Genomic DNA, 18,986 nt, shown 5'->3' on the forward strand with positions numbered 1-18,986 from the left:
TTAGAAAATGGGAGAATAGTGCACATTTTGTCTCTTTTGGTGCTCTTATTCAATTAGAGATCAGTAGAACTACTGCTCCTAATTCAATCAGCTCATCAGATGACAGGGTTCCTGCCCATCTCATGTGAATTCAATTAAAGATCTCTATGAGACTCCCTCTCAGACACCTCCATACTCCCAGACAAGATTAGCTTCATATATATTGTAATGTGTTTGCAGCATAATTATAATTTACTTCAGTGATCACTTTATGATCTTTTTATTTGTACATATATACAGTATATGGAATATTAATTGATAACAGTTTGCAGAGTCTTTGTATAACAAAAATTTTCAGTTGAATAGCATCTATTTACTGTTTTGAGGAGGTGAGTAACTGAACGGAGTAAAGAGGGAATAAAGACAGAAGAAGTCACTCTTATATCCATCAGTCCAAAAACATGACAGGGGAATACTGAGAGATGCAGCGGTGCGGCCGTTTGTGATATGAACACTAAATTGAGGGGCAGTTTTTTACCAATCACTCTGTTGGTTTCACAAATTCCCAATCCCAGCATTCCTGTAATCATCCTTCAGGGCTGTATAAGCTAGCCAGGCTTCAAGGTACAGGTCCAAACTGATCTGGTGTATTTTTTTTACCCCCCTGTTGATTCTTTTTAGATAGAACAAAATTTTGTTGATGGATACTCACAGACTGTGACCACTGACTTAGGCTTCTCTCCTTGCAAATAATTTTCTAATTGGAGAAGATTTAATGAAATAAAATGTTTGTGTGTGTTGTGTGTGTGTAATTTTACAGAAAAACTCAGCAAATCAAAAAGATCTTACTCTATTATAATAAATGGTCTTGGGACTTGCTTTGCCTTTCAGAAACTGTCAAATAAGTTAAGCAACAAAAAAAAAAACGACAACAACTCTGATTAGAAAAGACATTTTTCAGAATGTATGTGAATACAATATATTGTAATGGTTAAATCTGTTGTTCTGACAATGTCTGTTTGCTTGTATGGTATAATTTGAATAAAGTCCAAAAATTACAGACTTACAAGCTAAATGTAGGATAAATATTGTTGAAAGTAATAAATATTAGTGCACACTTTGTTTTAAAATACACTTGTTCTTGTAGTTCAACTAATGCATGGCACAAGCAATGCAAAAAATCACAGGTTCAATTCAGGAATATGGTCTGACATATTATGGCTTCCTTATTCTAAAATTTGCCACTTCATTAGAGAAAAAAAACTGGTCATATCATTAATTATTTTCAGTAATTTGGGCACTTGTAATATTAAAACATAAATACAGATTTTTTTTTTTTACATTTGATTAAAACATACAAATACATCAATGCAAAAAATAAATAAAAAAAGAAAGTCTTACAACTTACAGTAAGTGACCTCAGAAAGGTGGTCATCATGTATGATTTCACCATTTTAACATACTCTTAACTCACCTGCACAACTCTTCCCTCTAACATCCGATATTAACGCTCATTTAATTAAAATAGTAAACTTGTAATAGCAAAATATTACAAAAATAATAACTTTTTCATCCTTATAGGAATTATAATCTTTTTTTAAAAAATCACCATTTTGATTGAGTAATACTGGATTTTCGTTTAAAATGTTTGTGCATGACATTTACTTGATCCATTTATTCGTATACACTGTCAGTCAAGTCAAGGCCTTAATTGCATTACTGTCATGCGTTGTTTTCCTCACGTGCTAGTTAGAGGCAAAAGCTCATGCTCTCAACGGTCTGACCTCTTATCATGACGGGACCAGCAGACACCAGGACAACATCCTCCGTCCAGAGCTCTCTCTCTCTCTCTCTCTCTCTCCTCCAAAGCTTAAAACGCTTTCTAGCATTCTTTTTTGACTAGTTTCTGGAAAACATCTGAATCATTTTAACCAACTCCAGCTGTCGCCCTGGTGTGGGTGTGTGAGAAAGTGCATGGCCGTCTGTGAATGAGAGGAGACTCGAGCGAGAGTGACGTTTAGATTTACAAAAAAAGTTAGGTTATTTTGCCTCTGTTTTTGTCGGTATGAACGCAGATACGTGCGTCTCATACTGCGATATGACCTCCATGGATTCATATTATTCTCCATCATCAGGACAAGGAAGAGTCCAACAGGTCAGTCCTTACAGGACGTTCCAGTCGAGCGACTCCAAATACAGTCCCACGTTCCTGCCCGTTAAAAGTCAAACTTACGGGGACAACTTACGGCGAAGTCCTTTCCTCCAGGAGTGTCCTTCACTGGATGATAGTTCACCCGAGAGCGCCTACAGCAAGTATCTTTTCATGCAGAGACCCACATGCAAAACTCCCCCTGAAGACGACAAACTGGAGGACGGCGAGCTCATCTCCTGCTACGGTGAGTGGCATCTTATCAGCCTATATCTTAAGAAATGACAGTTAGTTTGCTTCAGTTTCAACCTGATGATTGTCAGTGCAATTTGATAATTATGATAAAATCAGAACATCTCCACGTTGAGGGTAAAAGAAGGCCTTTAACAATGTGAGTATAGCGTATAAACTTTAATTTGTTCGCACATTTGTTCCATAGTTTACATTCACTGTTAACCCCTCTATAAAAAAATAAATAATAATAATAATAAAAAATCGTGTGCCTTAAATATTTAGTTAAAATCAAAGTGGTGTTGAAGTCACAAACTTCTGTTTTTAATTTTTAACCGCTTTATTAGGATATAGCCTAGTAAGGAGATCATTAGAGTCTATTTGAAACTATGAATGTTAAGATTACTTTGTAATAGGCTGAAAATAATTTAGCTAATCAGAAGAAAAAAAAAACTTATATAATAGACCTATTTGTCCGCAAAATCAAAAAATCCAATTCCCTGTAATTGACATGATCGCATCGCATAATCGCATAAACTGTAAAGGGGTTTTCTACATTACATCTTTGTATTTATTAAATCGAATAAATGTGCTTTTATTTCGCTCACATTTTTGTTTTGTGACTAGGATTTAAGAAATGTAACTCTTCTGTTTAATGCAATGAGCTGCAAACGAGGAAGCGTAAATTCACTAAATACATGTTAACCATTATTAGGCCTGATTAATTTATTTAGTCACATTATAAAATAGACTTTGCCTCGTGAGTGATTTATCTGGTCATTAGGCTACACACAGTTCAAACACTTTCTGAAGCCTGCAATTACCCAAATCCACATTCATTATTGCCTGTAATTTGTCGCATCTAAAAATTTTACGGTCACACCGAAATTTCGGAGTTTTTTTTTTTTTCTTTTAAAAATACATAGGCTAGTTCGTCTGGTGGTCTCATAAACAATCAAAGCAGAAGTCATGAAAATACGGAAATGTATACAGTAGGCTATCTACAAGTAAGATTATCATCATTTTCTTACAAACAGTGGTGGAAATCCATGTGCACATGGTTGTAAATCACTATTTAGTATGTGTTGACCGCAGGCCAGTGAAAATAGACACCGACTGTATCATCAACGCATAGTGTGCTAAGGCAGGTTTTTTTATTGGCCTTAGAAAAATTACCATGTAGTCTGAATTGTTTATTATGACATCTTAAGACAGTTTAAATTAAACGATTAATTGGCTGTTCTGACAACAGTTAATACAAATAGTTGAATAAACAATTAATGAAATATTCATCTTGTATTTGTATCTTGCATTTGTATTTGTCTGCACAGGACCTTTAAATATAGCTTATATTTGGTTACAACTGCCATTTAAACAATTACAATGATTAATTATATCGAAAACATTCGTAACATCTAAACCTTTCGGATCATCGGGAAATTAGAATGCATCCAGGTTGTCATTAGAAATGCCTCTACTTTCAAAGCAAAACAAACAATCAGACAAATCACACACACACACACACACACACACACACACACACACACACACACACACACACACACACACACACACACACACACACACATAATACTATCTACAGCCTGGCTTTTTCTGCTCTTTTATTAAACATGTTATAATAAGATATAAACAAATAATATTCTCTATATTCTCTATTTTCTGTAATCACATTTTAAGAGACATAAACACACAGTTAACAAATTGTTAAACTCTTATTTGGCATATAGTTGACTGTATTTTGAAGCCAAGAATTACATACCATAAAAGTAATTTAAAGTAAAAAGGTGTTTTTTTTTTGTACATAAAAATCGGTGACATTTGGGCCTATTTGTAAATAATAAAAAAACAAAAAACATTTTTTGTAAAAATACATTTACAGTATAACTGGACACGGATGTAAAACATTGTACAAATTCCTGGGTAAGCATGAAGATATGAGATAATCACTAGGATCTCTTTCATGAAGATATTATTGTTAGATGATGCACAGACAGTGCTGTACTTATAGCGTTTTTCCTGTCTGCGGTTTGAGGAGAATGAACACTGTGTGGTTCCTACACCATTCTTGGAGCGTATTGTGGTTTGTGCTGTAGATGTCAAGGGTAAGCTCTAGCCTCAAGCATAGTCTGATTGACCAGTTGGAGAAAATTGCGAAGCTGAGAATCTAGACAAACATTTGTTCAACATAGAGAAAAGGGAAGATGTGTGTCCACTGACTCAAGATAGCATGCCTTCAAGTGCGGGTTGTAAACTTATCTTGTGATCATGCCACCTAGATCCGAAATATGAGTAGGTGTTCAGCTCTTTCCAGCCAATCAGAAGCCTGTAAAACTACAGTGACAGTAACACTGTTTGTCTTGGTTAAAAACAATTATACATGGCCAAAACTGTTTTAAAGAACTTTTCTAATTGTACATAAGAACTGACTGTAGTATCTAGTAGTTTAAAATCATCAGTCTTATTGTAGTAATACTTCCAAAAGAAGGTTAATGCTCAACTAATGCTGTAATCAGACAGTGCTTTTAAAATCAGTTCAAAATTGTATACATTTTTGGAAATATTAATGAAGTACCACACCAAAGCAAGAGACCTGATGTGATTCAAGCTTGCAGCAGTAGGGCATTATTCAGAGGTAGATGTGTGGTATGGACTCCTAAAGATTTCATTCATGCTGTTTTGCTCAGCACAGTCAGTTCCACTGGGAGGCCTAAAACGACAATCCCTGACTGGTTTACATAACCTTTCCATACAAAATGACATGTGCAAATAAACCAGCATTCAACGATAGATGGGATATTAAGTTGGCTATTAAACATCTGCTGTAGCGAGACAGTCTCTGCAGAGCTTGGATCTGCACATTGCACTTTTTCTTGTTATGTTGTTTAATTGTGTGGATAACAGTTTTCAAAGTTGTGACATCATGGACAAAATATTTCAATTAAATTAAGCATTGTATAAAGGAGAATGGAGTTCTTGCTTTCTGTCATTGCTGTATCCCTAAGCTGTACTCATTCGACATGAAGTTACATCCTTACAACTGGTGTTTCACATACGAGTTTAAGCTTCTTTTTTGTGTGTGTATTTGAAGAGGAAAAGGGAAAAAAACAATAGAGCTTTTATTCATTATTTATTATTCTTTAAGTGCGGGTATTCATTTCTTCATTTGCCTTATAAAAATGTAAATGTCTACAGCATTCTTCAGCAGACACAATGGTGTCAAAGATGATTTGTAATTTTAATTGTAAAAGACTGTAAAAATGTAAAAACCTGTTCCTATTTGAACAGTCTCTCCCCATTGCGTTAATCATGCTATGGGGAAACTCCTGTTTACTCTGATACTGAAGCCTGATTTGATCACGTTCATTAAGCTGCATGAACCAATGCTGCTTCAACCCACCAAATGGAGTGGAGCCGACTGCTAGTATAAGTTGTCTCTGAGTGCCATTTCATCAGAATTTTCTTCTTCAGTGATGAAGATCATCTCCTCGCTGACTCTGCAAGCAAGAAGCATTTGTGCATTTGTGCCCTTCATCGGCCTTGGGGTTAAAAGCCCATGCTTTTCACCCACGCATTCATCTAAGCCCTGCAGGACAACCGTAGCCCTAACGAACATGTCTTATTGACACTCACTGACAAGGTTGCCTTTTTAGACTCTTCAGTCTCTCCCAAAGGACTGTTTGGCCTGCCAAGCCAAGCCAAGCCAGTGCCGCCTCAGCCCCAGCTCAAGTCTGAGCCTGGGCTTTAGCAGCGCCCCAGGACAGCAAAACCCTACCTGTTTTCTAGACGTAAAGGTGCCCACTCCAGACTGATCTGGAGCCTCAGAAGCCTGATCCAAATGCAGAGAGGTAGAGGAAAGGGTCAGTTCTCGCCGAGGATTGAACTCCTTTGAAGAAGTCTAACACCCGCTCTCCACTCCTCTGCTCAACACCGAGCGATGGAAGCTCCATTCAAGTTGGGCTCATCCTCCCCATTCAGCATATGCCCAAACAAACTACCGCTGTGATAGTGGATCCACATACTGAAATGGCCATTTCTCCTCTCCTAATATTAACACAAATGTCAGTTCCCCACTCCTGTGCAGCAAACTATCACTCGAAAAGCCATCTGTCAAGTTGTTGGATGTGTCAAGTTGGGTCTTTAACATCATAGAACAAATGAACTACCTCACCTTGGCCGCCTCATCTCAGAGGTATTATTCAAACTACGATGCTTACATTCTCGGGTCTGAAGTGCAATCATTGCTTGCGAAAAGGAGCCATGGAAACAATTCCTTTAGTGAACAGCTAGTCAGGATTTCACAGCCACTACTTCCTTGTTCCCAAAAAAGATGTTCAGTCCCAAAGATGGGCTCAGGCCCATTCTCAATCTCAGACATCTGAATTGCTCGCTCATAAAATGGCACAGATTTTGTCTGCTTAATCTACCTAACTCCCTATTGTAATTGGGAAAGGTCATGTATTCTTCAGCCTAGTGGCTCGGGTAACATTATTAGTTCATGTTTACAGGAGTCCTCAGTATGGGTGCTCCGGGGCTGAGCTTGCAGAGCGGATTCATTCTGCACATGCTTATAGCAACGCACAATTGGATGCATTCCCAATAGCTTGGTTAACGCAATGGGAGAGACCGCTCGGTAGGGAATTTTCTGGTTACTTACATAACCTCAATTCCCTGAGATAAGGGAACTAGGGGCTGCATAGGCTGCCGTGCTATAAGGCTGCACGCCAGACGACTACTGTCGCTTCAGTCAAAAGATTTTGATGAAAAGGCACTCATAGCCAACTTATATAGCAGTCTATCTATCTATCTATCTATCTATCTATCTATCTATCTATCTATCTATCTATCTATCTATCTATCTATCTATCTATCTATCTATCTATCTATCTATCTATCTATCTATCTATCTATCTATATGCAAGATGTATATACCTGTATGTGTAAGACGCTTTACTCAGTGCATGCAATGAAGACAATATTTACATCCTCTTCTTGGGCTATTTTAAGTTATAGTGAGCATCTGAGAGTGAAATCTTGGAGACAGAAAGCTGGCTCAGTTCTGTGGTATATGGGAGTCATGTGTGAGGTCTTTTATCAGGAGCTCAGATTTAACGGAAACACTGTCCTGCTTTCCCACAGAATCCACATTCCTGTGTGGCTTGCAGGCATTGATCTTCAAACAGGAACATCTGCAAGATTTGCTTCTGCATAGATACCTGTATTTACAACATTCAGTATTGTGAATTAACCTTTAATGAAATTAAATTAACATTTAATGAGATACCTGACCACTTAGTTTTTCTCAGTCACTTTGGTGCATTTCTCAAATCAGAAATGAAATTCTCAAAACTACTTGTACAACCTCCACATCATCTAGTCATCTATACACATCATAAAACCAGTTTCTCATTCTTTTGAATAAGTTGCGATTGTTTTTGTACATTCATGCAATTGATTACGCACATTTATCTGTGGTTTCCTACATTATTAGCTGCTAATGTCATGTCACTCAAAATGTATTATATATTTTTCTGTGCAATAGTCTTACCCCTCAAAACATCTAGTCTCTAGTTCATCATATAAGTCATTAAATGCAAAATGGTTAATCTAGTTGTCATAAACTGCCAAGCACACTTTTTATTTTTATTTTTACACATTACTATTATACTTTTTTTCAATTTGGCATGAGTTGTGACAGTGAATCTTTACCAATGAAGAGAATGTAGATGATAAACCGATGATAAACCAATGATAAACCATTTCTCTGAAATGGTCATTGTGAAATACAAAACGAAAAAGAAATATGGGCACAAAGATGAAAATAAGTCCATTTTCAGAATTTGTAACTCTTGTGTTGTCCTCTGTCTATACAGTATAGATTCATGAGATGAACCTTTGAGCTACTTCAGAGAAATGGTTTATTATTGGTTGATCTACATTCTCTTCGTTAGTCAAGATTCACTTGCACAATTCATGCCAAATTTACAAAAAGTCGAATAATTATGTGTAAAAATAAAAATAAAAATAAAATGTGCTTGGCAGTTTATGACAACTAGATTAACCATTTTGCATTTAATGAATTATACAATGAACTAGAGACTAGATGTTTTGATGGGTAAGACTATTGCACAGAAAACTATATAATACATTTTGAGCAAAATGTCATTAACAAATGATAATGTAAGCATATGTAAACATAAACATATGGCATACTGTTCAGTACAGTAAATGTCATCCAAAGCAGTTGCCATAGTTTACATCAGAACATCCCTCCAGAATACACTGTTATATTGACAACATGACTAAGCAATTTGACTGTCTGATCCATAAACTATGACACAAGGACTGGTCATTCTGATGGCACGGCATGTTGGTTGGCATGTTGGTCGGCTGATGGCATGTTCACTGACACAGATATTTATTTTTGAGAGATGAAGTATTTTGTGCAAGAGATTGGCTTTTGCAGGTAATCCGTTGTGTTTTGCTATTTGTACGAGTTGTTTTGAGAAATGCACTTACTGTTTTGCAAATCTCAAGGATGATTCGAGAATTGTACCAAACCAACTGAGAAAAACTGTAATAATAATAACTTGTTTGTTTGTTTATTTTTAATTGGATGTCATATTTCTTTAGATAACTTAGATTAGAACTTTCATGTTTAAAATTAGAACCTTATAGAAAATAAAAGTTCTTTATTGGCATCTATCATTTCACAATGAATCCATATGGATTTAATTCATGGCAAAAAAGTTCTTTAGTGGACAAAAGTTTCTTCAGAATATTAAAGTGTTCTTTACACTAATAAAAAAAAGGCTATTTTAAGAATGTTTCACTGAAAGTTATAGTTTTTCTGCAATCACACTTTTGACGTTTTCTCCTTGTTTCTTGCAGTGATTAAATAGCCGCTCCTAGTAAACATCTGACCTCCGCTAATTCAAAGACAGGGACGAGAGAGTTAATGTTCTCATGCGAGTGACTGCAACAAGCATGTACTCGAATAGAAAAATCTACCTGGGTGTGAATTGATTTTTTTAAAAGTGGTATTGCCGTAACAACCACTTTGCAGAAAGGAAATTAGGGCTTTTGCAATCAGTATTGAAGTTGACCTGTAATTTTTTTTTTTTTTATTATTATTAGAGTTATTTCCAAAGGGGAAATTTGCTAGTATGTCTTTAGGAAAATGATTATTGTATTTAGTAATATATCTTTTGTGTATTTAGTGATCTATTGTCACTTATACAGTAGTAAGAATTTGAGCTTGTAGGCAGGCATTTGGTAGTAGTTATATATACGAGTTCTTGTATCTCAAATAATAGTGTTAACAAAGCCAAGATCATGGGATTGATTTGAATGCATGAACTTGATGAAATGTATACCTTCCAATGCAATTCGCTTTGAAAAAATATTGATGAATTTGATGAAAAATATTTCATCCCAAGCTACTACAAGGGAACAAATTAAATTAAATTAAATTTTTAATTGTAATTTACAAGGGAACAGTCTCTGTAAAAATGTGCTGTAAGTCACTGTGGCTAAAGGCATCTGCTATATAACCAGTAACCATTGCACAAAGAAGCTAAGCCAAGGCACTGTTGAATTCTGTTGAAGTGCTGAGGTATTGTGTCAAAGAGTGCTGTTATATAACAAGTGTAAATGGCCAGGTACACACTATGTAATGCAAATGAAGGCTTTCTGCATTGTTTGGAATAACATTTTTTGCAACTTTTTAAAGAACAGTATTTGATGAAATGTATATCTCCATGTCGTTAGTTTGATTCTGCATTCTATATACTGTAGCAAACAGAAACAACAACACAGAGCATCACTAAAATCCCCAAACATTTGGACAGTTACCAAGCCCTGACTATTGCTGTCAGTGCAAAAATGGCAGCCAAAACCAAGGAGCTTTGGGTCTGAAATGCAAAACATGCAATGGCACTGCTTAAAAACTTTGGTGGTACGCAGATTCAGCATAACATGGGCTACAAAGCCAAGGAAAGACAGCAGGGTGGGACTCAAAGTGCTCACCACAGCAATTATGATGAGTTCTCTGCCAAACACAGAGAGACAGAGGAACAGAGTTATCACAAAATGGTATGGCAAAAAAAAACTGATACTCTTAACCAGAGATGCTTAAATCAGAGCCCACAGGAGAAAGTCTGTTAGTGACCTGGCCGTTCAGATGGAGGTCGCATTTCAAAAGATCGGATACGTATTGGATTTAGGACCACATACCCAAGTGGCCTGGGTTGCATTTGAAAAAATCGGAATTGGGTCGTTTCAGCCTGCAGTGTGAACGTAGCCATGTATCCGACCTGTACGTCATTGATACGCTACAAACGTCATAATTCTGCATTGAAGTAGACGGGAATGAGAAGATAAACAACAACCATGGCGGACGATGCTGCTTAAATAACTTTAATATTGCTAAACGAGCTCCGCTGTTGACTACACTGTTTTTGACATCCATGTTTAGCTACTTCCGCAAACAACGAGTGACGTCGTTGGCCGCTGAGTACTCTTCTGCGCATGCGGATCACTTCTGGGTCATTTCACGTTCAAACAGGAGATCACAAAAGGTCGAATTTAATTGGAAATGTGAACGGCCTTGCAAAAAAATCTAATTTTTTCAAAAAATTGGAATTGAGCATTAAGCCCTGCAGTGTGAACGTAGCCTTAGATCATGACCTTATTTTATTTTTATTTTTTTTATTTTTTTCCATTGGAATGTAAAAAAATAATGTCAATTATTTTAAAGTCAATTTAATTAAAAAACAGGTTTAAAAGTGATTTGAATATTTGTTTAATAATATATATTTCTATTGGATATATTTTAATATAACATACAGTATTTGGATATAATTCCACATGGCCTATGGCAATCAACAAATTTGCCTCTAATAAAGTTTTATCAATAGCTATAAAGAGTTCTTGGTTACCAAGACAACAGTGTCATTGAAGAGCATGAGATAAAATATGAGGCATGTGAGAAGAAAACAAAGAAAAATCATGGTAATTATCACATGTGAGCAGAATGTTTGGTCACACTTCATGTACTTATATATATATATATATATATATATATATATATATATATATATATATATATATATATATATATATATACTGTATATATATAATTTTGGTATATATGTACGAACACTATGTACTGTATTGTGTTCATTATATATTGCAAAAAAACCGTTGTTGAGATGGGATATGGATAAGATTATGGATTGTTTTCATGCTATGGTTGAGTTGAAAGGTGGGTTAAGGGGTAAGGGAATGGTCAGTATTGTAATTATGAATGCAGTAACAGTATTTTATTTAAATATACAATATGTGCAATTAAAAAAATTTATATACACAATGAGTGCATTATATCAAGTAATTGAAATGGTAGTACATAGAACTAAAAATTACTTCTATACTACTATATACTATTCATGGACCTGAGAGCCTCAGTAGAGTGTGATTAGAATAGGCATGTTTTTGATTATTTACTTACAATCCTGGAATGTTTGGATACAGATTCAGACATCCAACACGGAGAACATAATTTCAACTCAGCAAGGCTTGTTATACATTAGAGGTCCTTGAAACTGAAGGACGACAACAGAACCCTCTTTATGAAGAAATAAAGAATATTTGTATAGGAGTAGTTTTTGTAAATGTGGTTTCGATTTTAATTTGCCTCCACACTTCAGACACATGATCGACACAGCTTCAGTTAATGAAGTTCATTTTCTATAAAGATGGTAATGGGTTGAGAAACAGGACAACAGAAACACTTGTTCTTCTGTATTTTCTGCAAAGAGCCAAACACAAAATCCACAGTTAATGAATTTAAATATGTCTTTCCCCAGGTAAAGATGGCACTGGACTGACAGACACAGAGATGCCTCAGTCTGCTGATCCCACGGGTATTGATGGTAGTTACATCAGTGTGAAAGACCCCGGGGTCAAAGGTCAAGCAGAACAGTCTGTCTCTCAGCTCAGCAGTCTGGACAGACCTGAGGCCGAGAGCAACAAAGGCAAAAAGAGACGGAACCGCACCACCTTCACCAGCTATCAGCTGGAGGAGCTGGAGAAGGTTTTCCAGAAGACACATTACCCTGATGTCTATGCTCGAGAACAACTAGCACTCAGGACAGACCTCACGGAAGCAAGGGTGCAGGTAGGCCTGGTCAGCCCATCCTTGTGTAAGAATTTGATATATTTGCTGTGTAAATTACATTAAAATACGATATTATACAAAATAATACAATATTATACCAAAATAACATTTAATACTTTAAATAATATATCTAGTGACCGTACAGAGGAGAAGTGGTTTGGAGAATGGACGAATGGATAATATTTTATAATGACTTGTCTTATTATTATTAATGGTGGTGGTGGAATATTATTATTATTATTTGGTAATACTCTCATTAAATCAATAGAGTGTTTTCTAATAGCTCCATTTAATTCTAGCAGCTCCGTTTAAACATTTTTGAAATCTTTTCCTCAGAATTCTCCCCTAAAACAGTGCACAAAGTCTGTAGATCCTGCTCGGCTGAGAAAAAAGGCTGATAGTCTCTGCTGTGCAAGGCTTAGATCTCAATTCTCACATCATGACAGAGAAGCTGGACCCAACTATTTTTTCCAATAGTTCTAGTCCCTGTTTAATTTACCTCTCCACACCACAGTGTTTAAGGATGTTAAGAAGAGTTAGGGAAGAAAAAACACACAATCTTTGCCAGGGGAAGAAAACACAGTTTGAGATGCCATAATCAATTTCCACGCAGGGAATGAGGCCTTGTCAGGAACCTGGCCTTGTTTTGAAGGTACAGTGCAGTAACTGCATTCATTCCGAGTCCAAACAGAACCAACTATCACAGACACATGAGTCTAATTACCTCTGTAGGCTGACAACACAGTGCAGACTCTGTTGAGTGACTACAGGGTTTGACCCGTATTTCAAAAACATACCTACAGACATACGTAATTGAGATGAACCCCTCCTGCTTTCCTCCCCAGCGCTGTTGTTTAGTGCTGGCTGCTGCTCTGTCCTGCTCAGACAAAACTTTTTACCTCAACACTCTGTAAAGGAGGATGTTTTGGATGATATCATAGATTCTGTCCTCAGGAAATACTTTGAACATACATTTTGTAATATAATTTGCTTTCTTTTTATTTTCTAAACATGCATATTGAAATGCGAGCACATATGTGTAGTGAAGCATACAAAGTGTTCTTATACATGGCTATACAATGAGAGTATGTGTATGTGTGTGTCTGTGGATCCGCACGAAAGGTCCACTGCTCTAGTCTGTGGGTCTCTGAGAGGTCAGTGGGGGCAGCTCTGGAAAGCCGGGGGCTTAGGCGTCAGGAAATTAAACATGAAATGTTAACAAACTCCAGCCTCCAGCATTCTCCCCTTTCACTTTCTAACATCCTTATTTCCCTTCAGATTTTGAGTTTAAAGAAAAGAAAGAGCGAAGGAGAAAGTGCATCTGAGAATGAAACAAAACAAACAAAAACAAAATCTCAGTTACGAAAAAACTTGCAGTTCTGAAAAAAAAGACAGGATTGCAAAACGTTCCCTAAAAATTGCAAGATATGAACTCACCATTGTGAGAAATAAAGGCAGAGTTTGCAAAATGTTAACTCTCAAGATATAAACTCACAATTGCGAGAAATAGTCCAAATTGTTATTTGTTAATTGTTAAATTTTTTGAGAAAAAAATTCAGATTTGTGAGGTTAACTCAAAATCACAAGATATAAAATAGCAACTTGGAATTCTAAGAAAAAAAAAATTGCAAGATGCAAAATGGCAAGATATATAAACAGAGTAAAAGTTGCAAGGTGTTAAATCACAAGATATAAACTGGCAACTGCACGAAATAGTCATTATTGTGTTATATATTTGTGTTATACAATTTTAGTAAGAAAGTCAGAATTGTAAGATGTTAACTCAAAATTGCAATTTTAAGGAATAAAGTCTGAACTGTTATAAACTTGCATTTGAGAGAAAAAGTCAGAATTGCGAGATGTTAACTCAAAATTGAAAGATAAAACTTGCAATTATGAGAAATAAAGTCAGATTTGCGTTATAAACTTGTATTTGTGAGCAAAAAAAAAGAGAGTAAAAATAGCAAGATGTATATACTTGGAGAGAAATAAAGTCAGAATTGTGAAGATAAAAGTCACAAGTACCTATTTTTATACTGTGTTCCAAAAATTGGCTTCCTTACTTCTTTCTGTCTCATATAGGGCCTTACAGTCTTCTCAGCTGGTTTAGTTTAGTCATTAAACCAAATGTTTAATGTAAAAAAGATTTACTTTGTAAAATATCCTTTAATTCATCTTCAGCACATTTCCACCCTTGTAGAGGAAAGAGGAACAACATAAACTAAGAATACGGATGCTGCTCGGGTCATTGACCTTTGGTCATTATCTCTGATTGCTCTGAACTTCGAAGACCAAGGAATAACAATATAAATGTCCAAAGAGACAGGGAATAAATGACAAAGATTCCCAAAACAGATGACATAATGATCATAATGGCACTGGATGTCAGGAGCAGGCCATGACATCGGCCTGAAGGATCAAATTACTTTATATACATACGGCTCCTAGAGGGCAACTTAAGCTAATTCAAGCAATATATTTTGTTGCTTAAATAAAGAAAAGTTGAAATGCATTGTATCTTTTGGTTCCTCATTCTTGTGATTGCAGCGTGCCCTGCCATAATATGTCAGGGGCTCTTGGGGCTTATGGAAACTGTGATGTGATTGGACAGAGATACTGTATATCCCACAATCCAAGTTTAAGCTCAGTGGTATGGAGAGATTGATGCTTCCCTTTTGAAATAGTCAGTGAAAGCATACTGATGCATAAATGCATAACTGCTTGAATATGGAAGTCATATTCCATCGATAATTGACATATATATATATATATATTTTTTTTACCTTTACTTACAAATCATACTATGTGGAAACATAAGTCTGAGGTCTGAGAGCACTCAGCTGTGGTTTGGGGTTGTTGGTCTGTGTCATGGCGCACTAACAGCGGATCAGAACTGGCCTCATTGTGATTGATGAGGTGGACCTGCTCCAGACATAAGCGAGGCCGGACCCGCTGCCTGAGGGGAGACAGAGGAACAGCTATCAGAGAGCAGAGCTCCAACCTGTGCTGGCAGGGGAGAGTTCAAATCCATACATAAATAGTGCAGTGTGGACAGCACATTAAAGATGTCAGCTGAGGAGCCGTGGCATGGCTTTCATGTGCCTCACGATTTATGGCTTTGCATGTGTCCAGGTTTTCACTACAAGTCACTAGAGGGAGAATCCAGTTCTCAGTAGACAGAATTTTTAATAATGCTTATCGTTATAAACAGCATCAATAATTAGCTTTTTCAGTACCAATACAGAAACAGCATAAAGTTTATACAACAAAATTCACAATGTATTCACTCCAAATCTTGGGCTTTTGCAGACAGATATTTCAAATAATCATATATTTGGCTCATTTCCTGCAGGTGTGGTTTCAGAATCGCCGGGCCAAATGGAGAAAAAGAGAACGCTTTGGCCAGATGCAGCAGGTCCGAACACACTTCTCAACAGCATATGAGCTTCCTCTTCTTACACGACCGGAAAATTATGTACAGGTAAAAGGAAAATCTGTACTACCATTCATAGATTTCAATTTATATACAAATGTAGTTGATTAAGTTTAGAAATTACTATTTGAGGCTTATTCTTAAAAAAATGTATATGATGTGCAGCTGAATCAGCTGTGCAGTTGTTTTGTTCCTGAATGAATTCATGTTTTTGAATGAAACAGTGAATAGTTAAGTGACTCTCTCATAAAGACAGAGAATGTATCCTTTTGAGTAAGTTATAAAAGTTTTTAAAAAGTATATTCTATATACAGTCGTATGAATGTTTACCATATGAATGAAATCCGGATATATAACTACGAATTAGGTCATCTGGGTACTTTTTTCTACTGTTTTATGAATACTGTGGATTTGGACATACTAGACATTTCACACACACACACACACACACACACACACACACACACACGCACGCACGCACGCACGCACGCACGCACGCACGCACGCACGCACGCACACACACACACACACACACACACACACACACACACACACACACACACACACACACACACACACACACACATGTTTGTTTTTGGGGAAAAGTGGGGACATCCCATAGGTGTAATGGTTTTTATATTGTACAAACTGTATATTCTATGGCCCTACACCAACCCTATACCTAACCCTAACCCTCACAGGAAACTTTGTGCATTTTTACTTTCTCAAAAAAACTTTCTGTATGATTTATAAGCGTTTTGAAAAATGGGGACTTGGGTTATGTCCTCATAAGTCACCCTCTCCGTACCTGTGTCATACCCATGTCATTATACAGAGTTGTGTCCTGATATGTCACAAAAACATGCACACACATATATATATATACATAAATATAAATATAGTAGGGAAGTATGTATATTAGACACTTGTGAATGAATCAGCATTATGAATGAATCTTTTAAGTGACTAATTCAAATAATTAATTCATAAAGTACTTTTCGATCACCTTCTGTCACTGAAAGTCACTGAAACAGTGCTGTTTGGATTGTATATGAGTGTTCTTGGAACTAACTGTTGTATATTTGTATTGTTTAATTCACATTAACTCAGGGATTTAAATGTGTGTTTTGTTTTTTTGATTCAGAACTCATCTTGGCTAAGTGGCAGCAGTGCAGCCTCACCAGTGCCCGGCTGTGTGGTACCTTGTGATACTGTAGCTTCCTGTATGACCCCTCACCCTCACTCTGCTAGCGGTGTGTCTGATTTCCTTGGTATGCCAAGTCCTGGTGGGAACATGGGACAGACACATATGGGCAGTCTTTTCGGCAACTCAGGAGTGAGTGGATTCATTAATGGATTTGATCTCAGCATTGAACCAGATCGCAAATCCTCCAGCATCGCCAGCCTGCGGATGAAGGCAAAGGAGCACAGCGCAGCAATCACATGGACCACATGATGCCTTCATCTGGGACACAGAAGACCAGACAACCTCAGCCCTAAGCTGTCAGCACTAATGAGGTGAATGTTTGTGCCATCTGGAGCCAATATGAACATGAGAAATGGAGGCTAGAAGCTTTAAAACACTTGTAAGAGATTTAATTTTGAATTTTTTGAGGAAGTGGATTGTGCATTGGGAGTTTGAATGTGTGGAAACCAACAAGCCCTTTTCAAAATGAATATATGAATATAATGATTTCCCATGTATTACCGTTGAAAAAATCAGTATGTACTATTTTTCCCCATTACCAGATATATACACTACTGTTCAAAAGTTTGGGGTATGTAGGATTTCTTTGTTTTTTAATCATAAATACAATAAAAACAGTAATATTGTGAAATATAATTGAAATGTAAAATATTCATATTTTAATAGATTAAAAAATTAAGATCCTTCAGAAATCATTATAACATTCTGAAATAAATGGTGCCAGAAGTGAATCTTAGAGGGATAGTTTACCCACATAACACACACAGAAAATATATTCTGAAAGTGTGTGTGTGTGTGTGTGCGTGTGTGTGTGTGTGTGTGTGTGTGTGTGTGTGTGTGTGACAATGAAAGTCAGTGGGGTCCAATGTTGCTGTTTTGGGTCACACTGATTTCTTTGTGTGGACAAAAACAGAAACATCAGTTTAAAATGGCAAAAGGTGTGCATATTATAACAAAATTATATTATAACATTTTTGGGTGAATTATCCCTTTAAGCCTTTTAAATAAGTGGTAAATGTGCTCAACATAGAGAAAAATTTTAGATAAAATAGGAAATTTGCACTTAGCTTCATGAAAGCTTGCTGGATGTTTAACATTTTATCTCAGTTATTTGAATTAAATAACTGAGCAGGACACATTGTTGTCAGTGCTTGTTTTTAGTAAGGCTTAAGAAAATTTCTCTGGCATCGGTTCTCATGCACTAGGGTTAAACAGCTCACTAAGGATAGGCCAGAATATAGAGTCATAATAAAACAAGAAGAGCAAGTGCTTCCCATTCTATGTGAGACATTTTGCAGGGAGCAGAATTCTGTACCAGCCAAAGAGCACACTTAATAGATCCAGACGGTGTGATAGCAACGCTGTATAAGCCAGTGAAGCATCAGGTTTTGTTCTCTTCATTCTTGATATGACAAACATTCAGATTCCATCCAGCTCAAGCCCCCCCAAATACTCCCTTTAATCACAGCCACATTCTCTAAAGCAGAGGTAATAGGGCACTGTTTCCAGACAAATGTTGGAATGTTATGTTTGTTTTGTGTTTGGGGGACACAGCTCTATCAGCTGGAACATAAGCCTAACTTCATTAATTTCCTGGCTCCATGCAGCATTAGACCTTCACACCAGTGAAGTTTTAGTTTCTCCCGCTGCAGGGTGGCTCATCATCCAAAACCTAACATGGGATTCTGGTTATCATGAAGTGTGAGAAGAGACACTAGGTTTGGTGCCATTAGGGTTTCATTAGCCAAAAATGTACTGCAAAATGATTATTTGTTGTAGTTTTTGGCTTTTT

The 18,986-nt window shown here is 36.6% G+C and overlaps 2 protein-coding genes across 2 annotated transcripts in view; one reads left to right on the forward strand and one right to left on the reverse strand.

Moving 5' to 3' along the window:
• Positions 1-18,986, reverse strand: part of LOC132156051 (caprin-1-like) — a 143,718-nt gene that overhangs the window by 82,415 nt on the left and 42,317 nt on the right. The gene's annotated exons all lie outside the window — the stretch shown is intronic.
• LOC132156050 (homeobox protein aristaless-like 4) lies at positions 1,713-17,785 on the forward strand. Its single transcript, XM_059564870.1, has 4 exons — positions 1,713-2,375; positions 12,244-12,554; positions 15,907-16,050; positions 17,132-17,785. Exons 1-4 carry the CDS (start codon positions 2,045-2,047, stop codon positions 17,441-17,443), a joined length of 1,098 nt encoding a protein of 365 aa, XP_059420853.1. The 5' UTR covers positions 1,713-2,044; the 3' UTR covers positions 17,444-17,785.

The sequence above is a fragment of the Carassius carassius genome, chromosome 13 (assembly GCF_963082965.1).
Source record: "Carassius carassius chromosome 13, fCarCar2.1, whole genome shotgun sequence".
Lineage (NCBI taxonomy): Eukaryota > Metazoa > Chordata > Actinopteri > Cypriniformes > Cyprinidae > Carassius > Carassius carassius.